This window comes from Sceloporus undulatus, chromosome 1 (assembly GCF_019175285.1).
Source record: "Sceloporus undulatus isolate JIND9_A2432 ecotype Alabama chromosome 1, SceUnd_v1.1, whole genome shotgun sequence".
Taxonomy (NCBI): Eukaryota; Metazoa; Chordata; class Lepidosauria; order Squamata; family Phrynosomatidae; genus Sceloporus; species Sceloporus undulatus.
Genome location: NC_056522.1, coordinates 376,118,125 through 376,139,541, shown reverse-complemented (window position 1 = coordinate 376,139,541; position 21,417 = coordinate 376,118,125). Strand labels below are relative to the sequence as shown.

The 21,417-nt window shown below is 42.6% G+C and overlaps 1 protein-coding gene across 2 annotated transcripts in view; it reads left to right on the top strand.

Moving 5' to 3' along the window:
- SAMD4A (sterile alpha motif domain containing 4A) overlaps positions 1-21,417 on the top strand; it is a 140,313-nt gene that overhangs the window by 103,935 nt on the left and 14,961 nt on the right. For both annotated transcript variants that reach the window (XM_042445297.1, XM_042445288.1), the window contains 6 exons: positions 5,601-5,710; positions 6,141-6,227; positions 10,130-10,430; positions 11,888-11,973; positions 15,093-15,211; positions 17,835-18,036. In XM_042445297.1, coding sequence (XP_042301231.1) covers positions 5,601-5,710; positions 6,141-6,227; positions 10,130-10,430; positions 11,888-11,973; positions 15,093-15,211; positions 17,835-18,036 — 905 coding nt within the window. The remainder of the gene's footprint in view (positions 1-5,600; positions 5,711-6,140; positions 6,228-10,129; positions 10,431-11,887; positions 11,974-15,092; positions 15,212-17,834; positions 18,037-21,417) is intronic.

Below are 21,417 nucleotides of genomic sequence, written 5' to 3'. Positions count from 1 at the left end.
TTTGTGATTTTTTTTCCAACCCCTTCCCCTTTGTGGGCCGCAAAATATCCCAAAATGCCATCTAGGGACCCAGGAAGGCCCAAAACATGCCCTCTGAAATCTCCAGGAGGGCTAATATGTCTCCTTAGTCTTCCATAGTTGCCCGCTCCTCTTACTTACACCAACAATTTAACTTTCTTTCCCTGAGGTTTAGCTGTAGTGTGCCTTCAGCTTCGCTCACTCAGGCGTTGCCCCACATTTGCAGTGGTTAGGGTGGCGCCTTTTCTCACCTATCCCACAAGAAAGTGAAAAAAATGAATGCAAATATAAATAAAAATTGCAAACACTATTTTTTTTTCCCTAACCTGAGAATACTTCTCTAGGAATCTCTAGAGGCTGGCCATAGAATTTACTGGAGAACCTAGAGATTCCTCGGGAGTACATACAGTGCGCCCGCGCCATATGCGGCCTTGAGCATACGCGCTCAAGCCGTGGGGCGTGCGCGGGGTGGCGCGTCACATTCAATTGAATGGGTGCTTGCGCCCCGCGCCGCCGCACACGAGCCCCATTGTTTCCAATGGGGCTCGAGCATAGGTGGAATTCGCCTTACGTGGAGGGATCCGGAACGGATCCCCTGCGTAAGGCGAGGACGGACTGTATTAATCAAATCTGCAAATCATAAAATCCACGAAAGGAAAACCATTGAACATGTATGTGTGGTGGTGGTGGGGGGGGCAACTGTACTTTTCAGTTCTATTTCAAACTGAGAAAAAATTGATTCATCATGACTAATTGAACCTTCTGTTTCACTACAGGATTGATTGTAGTACAGCAGCTTAGATAACATAACCAGGGGTTGCTGTGTTGGCCATATTGTTGTTGTGTGCCTTCAAGTCCTTCCAACTTGTGTTGAACCTAGAACCTATCATGGGTTTTCTTGGCAAGATTTGTTCAGAGGAGGTTTGCCATTACCTTCACCTGAGGCTGAGAATGTGTGACCTCCCAAGGTCACCCAAGGGGTTTCATGGCCAATTGGGTTTCGAACCCTGGTCTCCAGAGTCGTAGTCAAGCACCCAAACCACAACTGACTCTCTCGTTGACTATATGGCAAAGTCCAATATCGTCAGAAATCCACAAACCCTTTATTGAATCACCCCAAATGCATAATATACATGTCGCAAGCTTTCGAAGCTCCGCTTCTTCCTTCATCAGACAAAGGTGTTAAAAATCATAGAGGAGGAAGAAAAAGAAAGTGACGACGTTAGTCATGGGCCTGCATTTTGTCAAGATGTAGCTTAGATGATTATGCATAAATGGAGAGAGATGCATGTATAAATGACAAAATATAGCAGTGGTGGAAAAGTTTCCAGAAACGTTTCCGGATTTGGGGGGAAAAAAATCTGTAGGAACAGGGCGCAGTTTTCGTTTGTGCCTGGGAACTGTCCCTGGTGCTGAAGCACCTGGCTGACAATGCAGAGCCCTCCTTCTCCTTGTCCTTTGCTACTCCTCCATGCTGTTGCTTCCAACTGCACTCTGCTAGTTGCTCTGCCCCACGCAGGTTTCCCTCAGAACTTGGGACAAGCTCTCTGGCCAAAAAGACCCCAGGCCTCTGGAGTGAGCAGTGCTAAGCACTCCCTTTGTGTAGAATCAATCACAGAGTTGCGAGAGACCACAAGGACCACTCAGTCCAACCCCATTCTGCCATGCGGGAATTCACAATCCAAGCACACACATACCCCCGACAGATGACCATCCAGCCTCTGTTTAAAAACTTCCAAAGAAGGAGATTCCACCACACTCGGAGGGAGTGTGTTCCACTGTTGAACGCACGGTTGAATGTGTTCCTACTGTCCTACAGCTCCTATTGTCAAGAAGTTCCTTCTAATGTTAAGGTGGAATCTCTTTTCCTGTAGTTTTTGAATCCATTGCTCTGGGTCCTATTCTCTGGAGCACCAGAAAACAAGCTTGCTCCATCCTCAATATGACATCCTTTCAAATACTTAAACTGGGCTTTCAGGCTAAACCTACCCAGCTCCCTGAGTCTCTCCTCATAGGGCATGGTTTGCAGACCCTTCACCATTTTAGTCACCCTCTTTTGCATACACTCCAGCTTGTCAATATCCTTTTTGAATTGTAGTAACCAGAACTGGACACAGTATTCGAGGTGGGGCCTGATCAAAGCAGAAAAGAGTGGCACTATTGCTTCCCTTGATCTAGATAATATACTTCTATTGATGCAACCTCTAATTGCATTGGCCCTTTTAGCTGTCGCATCACACTGTTGACTCATGTTCAACTTGTGGTCTACTTGGACTCCTAGATCCCTTTAACACATAGTCTCATTGAGCCAAATGTCCCCTATTCTGTATCTATGCATTTCATTTTTCCTGCCCAAGTGTAGTACCTTACATATCTCCCTCATTTTGTTAGTTTTGGCCAGCTTTCTAATCTATTCAGGTGATTTTGAATTTTGATCCTATCCTCTGAGGTGTTAGCTACTTCTCCTAATTTGGTGTCATCTGTAATTTTGTTAAGCAGGCCCTCTATTCCTTTATTCAAGTCATTGCCATGTTGCTCAAGTGTGTAGTAATGCATTAATGTTATTAATTTATATGCTGCCTTTCTCCCAGGCCAGGACCCAAAGCGGCTTCCATAGCACATTAATGATGTATCACGTTAATTGTTGGGTGGTTGTTTAAAAAAAATTGTGAGACATGTGAAAAAGAATGGCAAAAATAAAGTATGGTGAGGGTTTGCCATCTAACATCAATCGTCACTATCTGGAGACATATTTTACACATAATGTAGCAAAATTTTGCTACTTTAAGTATAACAGTTTGGTTCTGACTATCCAACAAATAGCATAAATAAAAAGCATCAGTGTGTCCTGGAAATTTAATTAAAAGAGGGGTGGGTAATCAGCTGGTGGCAAATCTCCTTATAACATTGACAATTAAAAAGCACATGAGCTGTAGTTTCTATAGCACCAGTATCACAAGGACAGAATCAGAATTCATAGAAGATTTCCCCATATTTCCCTTCCAGTATTGCTGTTGGGAGAACATTGAATCGAGCTAATCATAAAGCTCTCCTAAATATAGGCACTATAACATAATATAAGTATGTAGCTGGATTAGAAGCCAACATTTGATTGTTTGCAAATGAGTAATTGGAAAAGGCAGCAATTTCTGTCTGACTTTCAATATCTAGAATCCTTTGCCTTACAACTGATTTTGTTTGTTCTAATCCTAAAATGAATGCATAAATACAGTTGGCCCTTTGTATTGGTGGAGGTTGTTGCCTTCCAAGTTGCAACAGCAAATACAGATAATATTGTATTAATTCTATATATATTTTTAAAAATTGCTTAATATACTGGCTGCTTATTTACAGTCAGTCCTCCTTTTTAGCGGACTAGCCATCCACAGATTGGAGCATCCATGGATGTTCCCACCCCATTACCATCAATGGTGGTGTGTGCATGCAGCCGCCAATACAGCAGCACACATGTCAGTCTCCATTGATGGTAATGGGACTTAAGGTTCCACATTTTTTGATATCTATAGGATGTGTTTGTGTTTCCAGAACCAAACTTCCACCAATACAGAGAGCCGACTGCATTTATACATATATTTTATACATTTAATTTCCATCCTACTTTTCTCCCCTAAGGGGCTCAAAAGCAACTCAAAGCTACAACATCACCATACTTTATTTTTGCCATGCTTTCTGACATGTCTCACAATATTTTTTTAAACAACCACCCAACAATTAACATGATGCAACATTACAGATTGCTGTCCCATTCCTATTCATTCTTGCCTGCTGTCTAGTTTTTTCCAATTGACCTCCTTAAGGTGAACCTCTTTGTGGGATTTTCTTGGCAAGGTTTGTTCAGAATGGGTTTTGTCTTGCCTTCCTCTCAGGATGAGAAATTGTCACCCAGTGGTTTTAATGGCTGAACAGGGATTCAAAACCTGGTCTTCAAGAGTCCTAGTCCGTTGCTCAAACCACTACATCATATTGGCTCCACTGTTGCAGTTTCCCATTCCCATACAATCTCATTACGGCCAGCCATAGAAATTTGCAGAGCCAGTGATTGCAGCAAAATGCTCTTTACTCAGGCCCGTTACAGACCTCCCAAAAGGGGCGGTTTTGGGCCACTGCTGTTTGCTCCGTGAGGGAGCCACAGCAGCCAAACCGCGCGACTCCCTCACAGAGCAAAAAAGGAGCGCGCAAATCGCGCTCCTTCCAGGAACCCGGAAGAGACGCCGCGGGTGCCAAAGCGCGCACTCGCAATGTCTCTTCCGGGTTTGGACGTGCGGACGCAGAGCGTCCGCTACGTCAAGATGGCGGCGCCCATCTGTATAGGGTGCTGCTATCTTGACGTATCGTTTACGCACGAGGGGCAAGGAGCGTCCGGAAGCGCCGTCCCTCGCGCGTAATTGCGGCACAAGGACGGCGTCTCTTAGGCCCGTCTGTAATGCGCCTCAGTCTTCTTCCAAGCTAGTCAAGGCATTCTTCATAAGGAACTTCTTGACAGTTTCTATTTTATTTTATTTTATTTTATTTATATGCTGCCTTTCTCCCAGGCCAGGACCCAAGGCAGCTTCCACAAAATATTAAAATGGTAAAAAAAAAAAAGTTTATTGATAGGTTTAAAAACATTGTATTAAAACATCATAAAATACTATAAAACTTATTTAAAAACATACCAAAGTTAAAAACAGATAAAATCCACATTCACATTAAAAACCTTCCCTGCTTGAACATTAAAAATCTTTCTTAAATAAGAATGTTTTAGTAATGAGTGTTTTGGCAATGGAACCAATTGCCTAGCAAAATGGTAGGGTATGACCATCTCCTGAAAGAGGCTGCATAGCTGGGGATGCTTTAGCTCAATGGTTTTCAAATGGCAGGCCAGGACCCTTGGGGTGTGTGTATACAGGGTGCGGTTGTTATGTCTCCTCAGAACTAAACACCAACTAATCATCAGATCAAGACTCGCCATTGGCATACATGATATTTTGCCACAATAGTTTCTAAAATCTGAATAGTGTTTAGTGCAAGCAAGATCATGAAGTTATTTGTTCAAATGAGGCAGTTGTTGTGAAGTTCACTGTTACAGTTGCAAAAGCAAAATACAAAAAGTCACAAGTGGGCAGGATTTTAAAGTGAGTGCTTTGTACACTGGAGACTAATTAAGAACCTTTGTGCATTGGAAAGTAATTGATAATTAATTCTTTCTTTTTGTTTTTGAAAATAAGAGCATTTCTTTTGGCTTTCAGTTGAACACAGCATTTTGGATCAGTTGCAGTTTCCAAATGTTCTTCAAACATAGTTTTGTGCAAAGCATTTAGCTGTAACTGAGTGTGAGGTTTCACATAGGCTGTGATCACAGTGAGCACATTGTTGTGTATAAGAGGAACTGTTGCACCAGTAAATATGGTGCTACTTTTACCCAATTAGGATGATCTATGTAGACCCACAAGGAGCACCATTGCCTGATGCACCTTGTACATCCAGACTGAGGGGACTATAAACATGGAAATTACACCACACTGGCACTCAGCAGTTACTACTTAATATTTATTTGTCACTTTTGTCACTTTAACTTTCAGATGTTCCTGCCTGGCTCAAAAGTTTGCGCCTCCACAAATATGCTGCCCTTTTCTCCCAGATGACGTATGATGAAATGATGGCCCTGACAGAGTGTCAGCTTGAGGCTCAAGTAAGTTATACTACCTAGTAAGGGATTTCCAATAGGTTGGGTTGGTGATAGAAAGCAGAGTTTGGGAAAGTAACCACTTTAGGCAACTTTTTCCAATTAGGGGATTCTGGGAAAAGTTGCCTAAAGTGGTTATTTTCCCAAACTCTGCTTTCTATCACCATCCCAACCTATGGTCAATGTCTGATGGAAAGTGGCCATAGAGTCATGCTGGAGGTCCTAGAAATTCCTGTTAGTCAAATCCATGAATAATCAGATCTGTAAAAGTCATAGCTACAAATGTGGAGGGTCGACTGTAGTTGGTTAAATATTGCAACCCTCTTGAGGCCTTTAAATTGCTTTGTGCCATCCTGAATGATATATTGCATTGTTCTTGTTGTGTTGGCATCCCTGTGCATGTGTGTTAATGTTGAAATTTGTGTTGCCATTGCAGAATGTTACCAAAGGCGCAAGGCACAAAATTGTGATCAGTATCCAAAAGCTAAAAGAGAGGCAGAACCTTCTCAAGTCCTTGGAAAGGGTGAGTTGACTCCGGTTTTCTTTCAGAACTGATGAGCTTTAGGCTGTCCCTTCAGTAAAATATATTACTAATTTCTTAATTTTTTCCTTCTTGTTTTTTTCCTTCTCTCACTTACTCTGTGCTTTAGGGGAATCACTAGCTAAAGTATTTCTTTTCTGTCTCTTGTGTCTGTGTTGCCATGGGCTGCTCTGCTCTAATGTCACAGTATGTTCTGTTTCTTAAAGGGAAATAGGAGGAAGGGAATGGAGAGAAATTGACCAGAAAGAAATGAACAATAGAAAATGAAGGGCATGTCTACCCAGGCCAAATGGACCAGTCCCCTCACTCCACACTTTGACACAGGGACAAAGTCCTGATTTGGCTGTGGACTGTCTTCACAATGTGAGGTCAGTTCTGCATTGAATTCAGGCCATCCCTGTCTTAAACTGTGTTATAAAGCATATGCTCCAGATTTTCCAGGGAAATCTGAAGTGCTCCAGAGCAATGCTAAGCAGTTTTTTTACACAATGTCCCACCATGGCTGGTGCAAGTTGCTCCCTCCAATGTCACAATGAGGCACCCAGCCATGTGATTCACCCTGGGTGCCTCATTTTTGACCTCAGAAGGAGCACTCACACCAGCTGTAGTGGCACCAGGCAACACAAGAGGACACGTGTATAGGCAGCTACCCTGCATCCTCCAGAACATAATGGGGGCGGGGGGGGGCAGAAATTTGGAGAAGCACTGAGGCCAGAATACTGCAGGAGCAGTCTAGATTTATTCTAGCTGTTGTAGACCTGTCCACAGAGATCGGAACCAAGTTAGAATCCTACTGTAGTAGTAATTATACTCGGCAGTGCAATAGCCTGCTCACTTTGTGGGTCAGTCCTACTCAGGGCAAAGGTATAATAATAATAATAAATAATAAAACTTTATTTATATACCGCTTTTCCAATGATCAAAGCTGTGTACATCAAGAATATAAATAGGTAAGTATCCCTAAACCCTGACCAAAAAGGCCAATCCTACTTGTGAGTATGTATTTTCCCTGGATAATGATTAACCTTCCATTTTGAAGCCAAGCCCTCCCTTCAGTCCATCTGCCTTGGACCAGGCCTCGGAGGTTGAGAGGAACTGCTGGACCTCTTACCCTTTCCTCTCACCACTCCCTTCTCCTTCTGTGTCATGTCTTTTTAGATTGTAAGCCTGAGGGCAGGGAACCATCTAACTAAAAAGATTGCATGTACAGCGCTGTGTAAATTTACAGCGCTTCATAAATAAAGGTTAATAAATGATTGATATGCTAGGAAGCCCCCAGCCAAATATTGGAATGGCCTGTGCAGCTGGCTGGCTGGATGCCTCCTCCTACCCTTCTTTCCCAAGAGCCAATGATCCCATGTGAGTATGCTAGTACTCCTTTGTGTTCCATTGGCTTTGAATAGGATCATGGCTATAGGATGGTTGGGGGATCCCATGAGGACCCTAGAAGGAAAGAGAGAGAGAAATCTACAGAAATAAAAAGATGTGAGGCCAGCAGAAAGACTTCAGGAGAGGTGATTACAGCTGCCCTTACTCTGATTTTTGAATTGCTCGAAAGGCTGAAACCTTTTGTTCACTGGGGCCATGTCCATATAGGCCAAATAACATGTCTTCCTCCAAATCCTCATGGGCGATCAGTCTAGACAACTCAGGGCCCAATCCCTTCTTCTTGTGTAAACTGTCCTGATGACGTATGGCAGGTTCAGCACTGAAGCTGCATTATATCACCCTTAAAACAGGTTTTTAAAACTCATGCTTTGTTCTGGATCTTCCCAGAAAATCCTCCAAAGTGACACCAGGCAGCTGTTCCCACACATGTCCTACTATGCTGCCTGCCTCCAGCACAGGTGCAGGTCACTCCCTGATCCTGTGGTCAGAATGAAGCACCCAGCCATGTGATTGATGCTGGGCACCATGTTTCTGACCTCAGAGTGACCCACGCCAGCCGTGGACGGCGCAGTGGTATGCACTTGTGAACAGCTGCCCTGCATTGCTCTGGAGTGCCCAGGGAACATGGGGAATTTGGGAGCGTTTGACGGCCACAATACACCGAACTAGTGCCTGGGGTATTCTTGGCCCATGAGGACATGGCCTTAGTATTACATAAATAATATTGAAGCAAATAATTTGTGTAGAGTTAGCTACCCACCCATTTTTGTTTGGGCCTCTTCAGTCACTCTGCAGGTTGCTTGTGTGTTTATTAAGCTTTTGTTCATTTATAATACAAGACTGTGTTTAGGAAACCTGCTGGAGGTAATGAAGCTGTAATAGATCTCTCTCGGTGTTAATATTAGCTCTTGAAGGCCAAGGAATAACCTGCAGGTTTTTTATATGATTTCTAAGCAATTATACCCTCTCTCCCTTCTCTTCCTCATCCTGCATATCCCTCTCGCATTTGAAATACTGAAGTGTTCAATTGACGGTTAGGAATACACAATCACAACCATGAGATGGCTGAAGTGTATATTGTATAATCATAGGTGAAGGGGAACAAGCTTTTTCTCTTGAGATTTTCCTTTCTGATGTGACAGCTCTCAAGCAAACTAAAAGGTTCTGCTAAATGCTTGGAGATTTACTTTTGAGTACACAAACAAAGGATTTTACTGCAAGCAAGTTTACCCAGACAGGGAAGAAAATGTCACAGACTCTACTTTTATCAGGGTTCATCCTAACAAGTTGGTTTCACACATTTTTTTGGGGGGGGGCTACAGAACCCAGAATCCCAGGAACTTGGGTCTGCAGTCCCCAAAAGTAACTTTTTCAAGATATTTTTGTGTATGAACACGGAGGGCAATTTAGAAATTCTTTTGAATCATCTACTAACATGTTGCTTGGACACAAAATTGATGCAAAACGAAAACACAGTATACATGGATTTGCAAAAAAAAACAAACCCTCAGTTTTATCTTGTATTTAAGAATCAGAGAAGACTAACAACAGAAACTCTTATGTGGATGTAGGCTCAGACACTTCTATACCTTCATTTTTTTCCTCTAGTTCAGTGATTTCCAAACTTTGGTCCTTCTGATGTTTTAGACTTCAACTCCCAGAAGCACCAACCAACTTGGCTGACAGTCAGGAATTCTGGGAGTTGAAGTCCAAAACACCTGAAGGACCAAAATTTGGGAACCATTGCTCTAGTTGCGTGTTTTTCAAAGGATCTTTCAAAGGCTTTAGATACCGAAAGGGTGCTGGGTGATTTTTTAAAAAAATATCTGTTAGTAAAGAAGGGGTAAAAACACAAAAGGGCCTCAATCCAACATTGCATTATTATTATTATTATTATTATTATTATTATTATTATTATTATTAGCATAATTAGCTCACATGCAGAGGCAGCCCTGTTGACTACAGGGGTTCATGCATGGCTCTCATCCATAGGGTCACCAAAAGCCATAAATTGAATGCACTGCCTCAGAGTGTGATGGAGGTTTTTAAACAGTGGCTGGATAGCCATCTGTCAGGAGTGCTTAGATTGGGTATTCCTGCATGGCAGAATGAGATGGGACTGTCCCTTTTGGTGTCTTCCATGTCTATGATTCTATGAGACATGCTTCATGAGCACTGTGAACCCCATAAATTCACCTTAGGCTTGCCCATAAGTTGGAAACAACTTGAAGACCCACAACAACAACTTTTTTACTTCACAATTATAGCACTGTGATTTCACTTTAACTGCCTTGGCTCCATCCCATGAAATATTAGCATTGGCAGTTCAGAGAGGGAAGTTTAGAATTTCCACATGAATCCCCCCAACTACAAATGAATTGCTCCACTGACATGGAAGCCACCATCCACTGTGGATAAAGTGCTGCTTTGGGATTTGGAGTTGGAAAGCAGAGATTAATAGTCTGGATTGTTTGTCTGTGTTTCCTCACCTATAGGACATCCTCGAAGGGGGCAATCTCCGTGTCCCTTTGCAGGAGCTTCACCAAATGATCCTCACCCCAATCAAAGCTTACTCTTCTCGGAACTTGACAGGGGATGAGCACTGCCGGGATTCAGAGCCCCATCGCCCAACTTCTTTGATCGGCTCCGACAGCCAAGGGTCCGACTGCAAGGACTCTGCCTCTGGAGGGATGCATCACCATCACTCTCACTTGCCAGGCTGCGAGGGAGAATCTGGTGGGGCCCCTCTGCCAGAAGGCGATATCCCGGGACAGTTCACTAAGGTGATGGGGAAAGGTGAGCAACCTGGTTCAATTTCATTCTCTGCTAGGCTTCCTTGTTGTCATTCGTCAGACAAACTAAGAGTGATTGAATTCAAAGACATAGCTGTGTTAGTCTGGAAAATCAGCCTGCAAAGGAGTCTCGCAGCATCCTTGAGACTAACTAAATGATAGAAGTTGGAAGCATGAGAGCAATTGGTTAGTATTCTTTTCAAGAGCTGATTGTTTGGAATCAATGGGGATTAGTTTGCTGGTGGTCTTTAGACTCATGGATTGGCTTTGGTTTCAGTGTGAAGCGCTGGACTATTTTTTTTTAAATACAGCAAGCCACATTCGCTGTGGTTAGGGACCCAGGACCCCCATGAAAGTGAAGAAAAAACGCAAATAAAAAACTGCCCCCTTTTTAACTAGAATGAACACCTTTCTAGGAATCTCTGAGGCCTCCATCACAACTCTGTGACCAACATCTGTCAGAGGTTGACCACAAAATTGCATTGGAGGACCTACAAATACCTAAAGAAGTGATTTCTCTAGGAATCACTAGGTCCTCCAATGTGACTCTGTGGTCAGCGTTTGGCAGAGTCCTGCTGGAGAACCTAGAGATTCTTAGAGAACAAATTAATCAAATCAGTGAATATTCAAATCCACAAAAGTGAAAGCTACAAATGTGGAGGGCCATGTACAATTCTGTGAATTGTAGTTTTGTGAGACATCTAGCCTTTTCTGTCGGAGAGCTCTGGTGCCACAATAAAGCTACAGTTGCCAGGATTCCAAAGCGCTGAACCAGGGCAGTTAAAACCGTCTCAAACTGGATTATTTCTGCAGTGTGTTTTGGGCCTATGAGGCTGCTTCTGATGTCTGCACCTGCCCCCTTGTGGCAAGCAAGAGGCTGTATCATCCTGCCCCTGAATTGGGCCCTTTTCCATATGTAGAGCAAGCAGCTGCTTCCTTTTTATAAATAGACTGTAAGTGGAGTAATTCCAGGTTGACGCCACACAGTAACACAGACTGAAAGAGAGAACTAAACACAGAAAGGCATGAATGGAATCTAGGCTCTGCATGGACGCGCATTCATTGTGGTTGACTAATCCATTGGTAATTTTCTTTTTTTCAGGAGTGCATGTACACTGTAGGAATAATGCCATTTGACTTTAAGGGAGTTTGACTTAAAGTACTGTATCTCCGTCCTTTGGAATTCTGGGATTTGCAGTTTTACAAGTTCTTTAGCCTTCTCTGCCAAAGGGTGCTGGTGTCTCACCAAACCAAAAACCCTAGGATTCAGTAGCATTGAGCCATGGCAGTTAAAGTGGTGTCAAACTGTATTATTTCTACAGTGCAGATGCACACCAGGTCACTGTAGTGAGGACCAGTTAGTGTCCATTCTAAAAAGTCTTGATCCAGATGCTAATTTCCCTTGTGAATGAGTTTCCTTCTTTCTCTCTCTTCACCGCACTTGTAAAATGGTGCTTGCAGTGTGTACCCAACTCCTTGTCTCCAGACCAGATGAGGAGAATATAAGTTCCTATCTACAGCTCATCGACAAATGCCTAATTCATGAGGTGAGTAACTTCTAGTCCATGTTTACAAAACTCTTTTCCCAGCGCTAAGACACTACAGGTTGAGTATTACTTGTCTGAAATGTTTGAGACTAGAGGTGATTTTGGATTAGAGGGTTTTTTAAAAAAAGATATTTATTTATTTATTTATTTTGGAATACTTGCATTTGCATATATGTACATAATACAAAATTTTATGAATGAAACAAAGTTTGTGTACACTGAAACATCAGAAAACAAAGGTGTCACTATCTCAGCCATCCATGACAAATGTTTTGGGTTTTGGAATATTTTGCAATTCTGGATAAGGGAGGCTGGGTGTGTAAATATGACATTTTGTAGGACATATATTGCTAGGTTGGGTGCATGGAGATGAGAGATTGCAGAGGAGAAATGTAGTAACTAGTTCTTTTATTATTTAAAATATGTATAAAAGTATCTTCAGTATATGTGTATAAGGTGTATACAAAAAATAAATGAATTTCATGGTTAGATTTGGGTCCCCTCTGCAAGACAGCTCATTTATTTGCAAATATTCCAAAATCTGAAAAAAATCCAACATCCAAAGCACTTCCGGACATTTGGATAAGCATTTTGGATAAGGGAGACTCAACCTATATAGAGACAGAGGGGTGTGTGTGTGTGTGTGTGTGTGTGTGTGTCTGCGTCTGTATATCTATATATCTATATCTATATCTATATATATATATATATATATATATATATATATATAATCCATCAGGTGACATATCGTAAAACAGAACCCAAAAACCCCGTATTGCTGCATATAGTTGTAAAATGTCTAATCAAATTCAGTAGATTCAAATCCCTGCTCGGTTATGGAAACCGCCTGGGTGATCTTGGGCAAGTCACACACTTTCAGCCTCAGAGGCATGCAAAGGCAAACCTCCTTTGAACAAAGAAAACTCCATGATAGGCTTGCCTTAGGGTTGCCATAAGTTGGAAACAACTACAACAGCAAAATTCAGTGTAATAACCACCACAGAATTTTGAAACCAAGCCAATGTAGCGGTTTGAGTTCAGACTAGGACTTTGAGTTCAGACTAGGACTTTGGAAGATGTGAGTTTCAATCCCTACTTGGCCATTGAAACCCAGAGGGTGCCCTTGGGCAAATCACATTCTCTCAGCCTCAGAGGAAACCTACTCTGAATACACAATACCGCCATATAAAAAGCAGAGAGGAAAAGTTCATCACCAAAGCTATCAACTTCAATGAAACTGAGCAATCAGGAATAGCTGACCAATTTGGGGAAGGGGGGTTATTGAGACAAGAATGCCTTCACCAAAGGTTGGCAAAGTTTTATTTATTTATTTATTTGCTTTAGGTATTTCTACCCACTTTTCTCACAAAAGCAGCTCGCAGTGTAAGTTCAAACAAAATAGCTTTAAAAAATAGCTTCTATTTTTTGCACTATAAGTCCCCAAATCCTCTCCACAACATGGCCATTAGGACTTGTAGTCTCAACATTTCCAGCCAAGAAGATCGGAAGAGCCGCCTTTGGAGCAGCTGGTTTTATTCCACTCCACCATCTCCCATAGCCCCAGAGCTGCTCAAGTTGTACATTAATTGCATTCACGCAATTAACCTCTCATTGATTTTGACCCTTGAAGAGTCTTGAGGGCCTTCTCAATTTGTTGGATGGATGTCGCATTAGGGGCCATCCTGGGTTGCTTGCTACTGTCCAGATTGTAAGCTAGCCTATGAGAAGCTCAGATCAGTTTCCTTTCCTTTGGAGCCTTCTTGTCAAAGCTTGGAGCTTTCCTGTAAAAATTACTTTTACCAGAAGCAAAGTTTAAAGATAACTGGAGCTTACCATGTGCAAGCTTGCTTAAAGTAGCTCCAATAGGACTGGCTGGAAGCTCAGGAAGCCCCATTATTTGTACATGGAGCAGGAACTTTTTGCTATGGACCTTTGGGGGGGAAAGTTTTTGCATTTACAGTACAGCCTTCCTTACACGGAGGATCCATTCTGGCTGGGGAAGGATAGTTGGAATGAGAGTTGAGTCTAGGAATAGATGTTAGAAATAGATGTTAGTCAGGGTAAGAGATAGAGAGGAGTAAGAGTCAGAGTTAGAGTTGGCTAGGAGATTAATTCAAAGGCATAGCCATGTTAGCATGGAAAATCAGTGTGCATTGCAGCACCTTTGAGACTAAGAAACATAGAAAGTTGGTAGCATGAGCTTTCATGGACTTGAGCCTCAGATGCATTTGGAGATGGTGTGTGGACCCGGAGCAATTAATGCAAGCTCCAAGAAAAGAGATTCCACCTCAACATTAGGAGGAATTTTCTGACAATAAGGGCTGTTTGACAGTGGAACAAACTCCCTCAGAGTGTAATGGTCTCCTTCCTTAGAGGTCTTTAAACAGAGGCTGGATGGACATGGTTGGCAATGCAAACCTTTGAACAAATCTTGCCAAGAAGATTTGGCAATGGTTGTCATAAGTCAGAAATGACTTGAAGTCACACAACAATAACAAAGTCAACCAGATGGTGTTGAGGCACAGCTCCCCATTCCCAACCCAAATGACTAGTAATCAGTCAAGGGGCATGCCACATGAGATCCCTTGTGGCATTACCTGGTGATGCAGCCATCTCCTTTCCGCATGTCGAAACATAAGTTCTCTGGCAAGGCTTTACACTCTCTGCCAGCATCAAACAGGATTTCCACTGAACAGTTTTCCAACTGGCAAATCCTCACTCAATACAGGTGGATGGGCTTTGCAAGAGCCTTAATTAGTGTTAAGGGCTCAAAAGAAGCAATCCTTTATCCCCCTCGAGAAACTATCACTGGAGTACTTTCTCCAAGCAGTTCAAGACCTTGGTTAATGGAGGCTGCTCTGATGGCCCACCACACAAAGAACCTCAACTTGTCTTTCTCCAAAGGGTAATCAGCTGGGTCAAGGCTGCTAGAAAACGTTGTTTGCATTCACAACCTACTGCTTGATTGCAGTTTTGTTGACTTTGTACAATGTGTTATTTCTCCTTGTTGCATTGATTTATCACAATGTGTTGTTAATTACCCATCATTGCTATTACCACTTTGTACTCCTTAACAGTAATTTGTTTTATTTCTTACATCCCCCTCCTCTCTTGGGCAGGCGTTTACAGAGACGCAGAAGAAAAGGCTGTTGTCATGGAAACAACAGGTGCAAAAACTCTTCAGGTCTTTCCCGCGGAAAACCATCCTAGACCTCTCGGGATATCGACAGCAAAGAACGTAGGTTGGAGGCTTTGCCTCTCAAATTTGGTGCCTGGGAGAAGAGATGGAGAGAGGCTCATGAACCAAGGGGAAGGAGGGGAGGGACCCACACTCCACCCATTGCTTGCGCCATGAGCAGCCACTGGTATTTTTAAATATTCCACGACGCCCTGAGTCCCAGTTTTGGGAAAAGGAAAGTATGTATGTATATACAGTGGACCTTTCCCTTACGTGGGGGATCTGTTCTGGATCCCACCATGTAAGGGAAGAAACACATATGTTCAAACCCCAATGAAAACAATGGGGTGCATGCATGCAGCGTGTGTACCATTGTTTTTCCTGTGGTGCAGCTTTAGTGTAAGCTCAAATCCACATATGGCACGGGTGCACTGTGTATATACATGCGCACACGCACACACACAATAAATAATATGGTCTTGAAGTGCAGCCTATGCAGTTCTTTTGCAAACAAGCTTGTAAAATGTGGGCTAGACAAGGCAACTGTTAAATGGATCTGTAATTGGTTGACCGGCCGAGCCCAAAGGGTGCTCAACAATGGCTCCTTTTCATCCTGGAGAGAAGTGACCAGTGGGGTCCCACAGGGGTCTGTCCTCGGGCCAGTGCTATTCAACATCTTTATCAATGGCCTGGATGACAGAATTGGGAGCATACTTATCAAATTTGCAGATGACACCAAATTAGGAGGAATAGCTAATACTCCAGAGGACAGGATCAAAATTCAAAATGATCTGAATAGACTAGAAAGCTGGGCCAAAGCTAACAAAATGAAATTCAACACGGAGAAATGTAAGGTACTGCACTTAGGGCAGAAAAATGAAATGCTGAGATATAGGATTGGGGACACCTGGCTGAATGAAACTACATGTGAAAGGGATCTGGAAGTCCAAGTAGACCACAAGTTGAACATGAGTCAACAGTGTGATGCGGCAGCTAACAAGGCCAATGTGGTTTTAGGCTGCAGTGTCTAGATCAAGAGAATTAATAGTGCCACTGTATTCTGCTCTGGTCAGGCCCCACATGGAATATTGTGTCCAGTTCTGGGCACCACAATTCAAAAAGGACATTGAGAAACTGGAGTGTGTCCAGAGGAGGGCGACTAAAATGGTGAAGGGTCTGGAAACCATGAAGCCCTATGAGGAACGACTTAGGGAGCTGGGTATGTTTAGCCTGGAGAAAAGAAGGTTAAGAGGTGATATGATAGCCCTGTTTAAATATGTGAAAGGATGTCATATTGAGGAGGGAGCAAGCTTGTTTTCTGCTGCTCCAGAGAACAGGACCCGGAACAATGGATGCAAGCTCCAGGAAAAGAGATTCCACCTCAACATTAGGAAGAACTTCTTGACAGTAAGGGCTGTCCGACAGTGGAGCAAACTCCCTCGGAGTGTAGTGGAGTCTCTTTCCTTGGAGTTCTTTAAGTAGAGGCTGGATGGCCATCTGTTGGGGATGCTTTGATTGAGATTTCCTGCACAGCGGAATGGGGTTGGACTGTATGGCCCTTGTGGTTTATTCCGTTTCTATGATTTTATGATTCTATGATTCTTGGGATGCCAAGGAGATGTGGCCAGCTGGCGGGCATGCCAGGGAACCAGAACACAAGCCTTGGCAAAAGACAAGATCATGATTTGATGTTGCCCACCCACAGTATTAATCCCATGTGACAGCCTGGCAGAAAGGAGGACAAGTTACTTTTCTGGACTGCTTCTGTAGCCCAGAAAAGTAACTTTCTCCATAGTTAAAGTGGGAAGCTCAGGGCCGAGCTGGGGATTCCTACTCCTTGCTTGGATGACTCCTTTCAACCATAATCTGCAGTCTCCTGTGATTTGTGTGTTGGCAGCAGCTGGCAGGCACACACATTAATTAATATCTATATATTTAAAATATTCACATGCTATCCTTAAAACATTTATAGCCATGGTGTGCCCTACTTAGGAAAAATGGCAGGGTATAAATAGCAACATTAAATAAAAAGAACTGATGTCAATTAAATAACTTTGCAACCATTTATGATGGAATTGGACTTAAGGCAATAAAGCAAGCATCATTCTAATGAACAACAGTTCTTTAAATCAAGCTTGCATTATTCTTAATTTTAAGTAGTTGCGCTAGACAACTGAGTCTTATCCTCTATGTCCAGGTCACCAGTGTGACAATATTCCAGTTGTTCTGTGCTGTCGAGTTGACTTCAACGTATGATGAACATTATGAGTGAGAGACTTCCAAGAGACCTTGGTCCCAAACACACTGCAGAAATAATCCAGTTTGAGACCACTTTAACTGCCCTGAGTGCTAGGGAATTCTGTGAACTGATTTGTGAGACATTTAGCCTTCTCTATCGGAAAGCTGTGGTGCCACTATAAATTACAATTCCCAGGATTCTTTAGCACTGAGCTGACACAGTTAAAGAGGTCTCAAACTGGACTAATCCTGCAGTGTGTTTTCAACCCCTTCTGTTATGTCTTGTGAACACATCATTCCAAACACAGGCAATAGACTTTGCATTTATAATGTGCTTCCCACTGGACATGTATATATGTGGTGTGATGTGCTGTGTGTATGTATGTGTGTGTATATATAGATAGATAGATAGATAGATATGAGTGTGTGTGTGTTTTTTCCCCAGCCGAGGTTTTGGCCAGTCGAACTCCTTACCGACAGCTGGATCTGTAGGTACAGGAATGGGTCGGCGGAACCCACGCCAGTTCCAAATCCCTTCCCGGAACCTCCCCACCTCGCGGCTGGGCCTTCTGGGCCCCACCAGCCTCCTGGGAGCCACCCAGCGCAACGCAGCTGCCAATCCCGCCATCCTGAAACAAGGAAGACAGGTGCGTTATTGATTGGAGATGGGTGGGCAGTTCCTTCATACAGTAGGAGGCAGGGAAAGTCAGCTCATCCGATGAAACACACAGTGAATTATGGGCCAAAAGCCTAAATCTCCGTGTGTAGAGTTGGTTTTGCTATACAGCTGTGTGGCAGCAGTGTGCAGCTAAACACACAACTCAGTGAATGTGTGTGTGCATGTGCATACTCATCCATGCACATCTGAATAATAATATAATTCAATGGGCCCTTCCCTCATACAGGGGACACCCACCCACCGCCTGGCATAAGGGAAATCCTGTGTATGCTCGCACTCCATTGCAAACAGTGAGGTGCATGCTTGCAGCGCTGCGCACACACCACAGTCATGCAGAGCATTTATTTGTTTGCTGCATGGCTTTAGCATATAATATAATACAGTACAATATAGTGGGACCTCGGTATTTGCGGACTTGCCATCTGCAGATTTAAGCATATGTGGATAGCATCCATTCCTTACAAGTACAACATATTAAACACATAAGTTAAAACACTTAAACATAGGACACATTAAAATCATTTGACATAAAATTAAAAATATACTAATTTAAAATTCATATAGTTCACCTTTGGTATCAGCTGGGGTTTGGTTCCAAGAAACCCCCCCTCCCCGCCCTTTTGAGTGGCACAGTGGTTAAATGTGCTTAAATGCCTGTACTGCAGCCATTCACTCAAAACCATCAAAAGGGCTCAAGCTTGACTCAGGCTTGCATCCTTCCGAGGAGGTCGCAAAATGAGTACCCAGATTGTTGGGGGCAAATTAGCTTACAGTTGTAAACTGCTTAGACACTGCTTAGGAGGCATGAAGCGGTATATAAATGAAGTTTGTTTGTTTGTTTGTTTGATGGATACTAAAATCCATGGATACTCAAGTCCCATTAAATACAGTGGCATTGTAAAATAATGTCTCTTATATAAAATGGAAAATTCAAGGTTTGCTTTTTGGAATTTATGTACTCTTTTAAATGTTTTCACACTGGATGGTTGAATCCATGGATAAAATATCTGTGGATACGGAGGGCTGACTATAGTTCGAAATCTACTGAGTGAGCCTGCTGAAAAAGATACTGTATGTCTTCAATACTGTTTTAAAGATAGCATGTTTAGCTATCAGATCTCTCCTGGCAGGTCATTTTAGTCTAGGGGTGGCAGAAAAAAAGTCCTCTGGGTGACAGTTGCCAACCTAATCTGTGTTGGAACAATGGATTTAAAAAGAGACTAATTGAGACAAGGTACTATAAAAAGGCTTTTATCTATAAATGCTTAAAAGGGTAACAAACAATATATGCAACAGAATCATACAAAACCCATATATACAAAGGACACAAAATAAAGCATAGTAGTAATGGCAAACATAATAACAAATAGCAAATAATAATACAAACTATATAAAACAATCAAATAACACAAGTATAATGCAACAGAAAAGAAGGCTGAGAATAGAGTGAGCAAAAGAGGGAGAGAGAGGAAGGCTCACTACAAAGCTAGCCTTATTAAGGCTCAAAAGTTGATTAGAGCTATGCATATACAGCTGTAGGTCATCTGTGTTCTCAGTAGCTGTCCTCTAGCGGACCTGAGTGTATGGGTGGATTATACAGGAGGAGGCAATCTTATAGGTAACTTGGGCTCAAACCATGTAGGGCTTTAAAGGTAACAACCAACAACTTTGTATTTTGCCTGGAAGCTAACTGGCAGCCAATGGAGTGATTTTCATATTGGTGTGTGATGCTCACTACTAAATGTACAAGCAGTCAGTCTGGCTGCTGTATTTTGAACTAACTGACATTTCCAAACTTGTTGCGAAGATAGCCCATCCAAAGGCACACAATGGCACCACATGCACAACCCTGAACTAATTGTGGACATTCTCCCACGCTGGACAAAAATGTCCAGCTACTTCCATAGAAGAACATATGCAGACACTGAGATCCAGGAGAGCCAACTTTGTAGGTTGTTTTGACATCCTCTTTCCTGTTCCCTTTCTCCGTCTCAACTGCATCATTCTTAATTTTTAATTTTAAAAGGGATAGGGGCAGGAGAGAATGTAAAGTCAGCCAGAAAACTCTGCAGGCATTTCCTGTTTTCACTCTCTTTGGTGTTGTAAAGAGGTCCAGCAAAGGAGAGCCAAGAGAGGAGGGAGGCAGGAATGGAATGGAAATGAATGCTTTGGAGAGGAAGGAAGGAGAGAGAAAAAGAGAAGCGACTCTGGGTGGAGAGGCTCAGATGCTGCTATTATTAGAAACACACACAGCCCTTAGAAAGTTAAGATAAAACCTTGTACAAAAGAAGTGAGGATGTGAATGGAACTGGCAAACTTGATTCACGTAATCACTGGGTCATTCAAAATTACAAAGAGCTCCCAGGCTTGTGTACTACTTTCCTTTCTTGCTGGATATGAGAAGGAGATCAGAAGTTTTAAAACCAACCATGAGTCCATTATGAGGCTAGCCATTGATTAGGGAAACAAGCCAAAGTCAAACCATGGTTAACTACCTTGGCTTGTTTCCTTAACGGTAATTAACCTTAACTATTGTCCTCAGGGTTAACAGGTACCTGATGTTAGTTCAGAAGTGTTAGTTCAGAGACTGCATGTGACCCTCAAAGCCATTTTGTTTTGGAAGGGCAGGGCCCCCAAAACAACCAAGGTGGCCCAAAACATGTAGCATAAATTGTCCATATACAGCAAATGTGTTTGTTCAGGAAAGGTGAATTTGGCGCCTTTTCATGCTACAGTCAACGCTCCATATCCATGTATTTTTTATCGGTTGATTAAGGCATCCATTTTTTGAAAGTATTTTGCAAGTATATAAATTCCAAAAAACAAACCTTGATTTTGCCATTTTATATAAGGGACACCACTTTACTAAGCCATTGTATTTAATGGGGCTTGAGCATCCACGGATTTTGTTATCCATGGGCGGCCCTGGAACCAAACTCCAGTGGATACCAAGGGCCCACTGTATTTAGTTTAACTGCCATGGCTTCATCCTATGAAGTTCCTAATCCAGGGTTTTTTTTTTGTTTTTTTTTTGAGGGGGGGTGTTTTGTTTTGTTTTGGTTAATTGCTATCAAGTTGCTCTCCGTCCTATGAATGAGAGACTTCCAAGAGACTCTGTTACCAACAGACCTGTTCACATCCTGCAGACTGGGGGCAGCTGTTGCTCCCTTGATTTTGGGTCTAACCATATGTAATGGCTAAGAAATGGATAAGAAGAAAATCAATTCATCTGGGATATGGTGGTGGAGAAGAGTGCTGAGAATACTGTGGATGGCCAAAAAGACAAACAAATGCGTCCTTGAACAGATCATGCCTGAAGTCTCCCTGGAAGCCAAGATGATTAAATTGA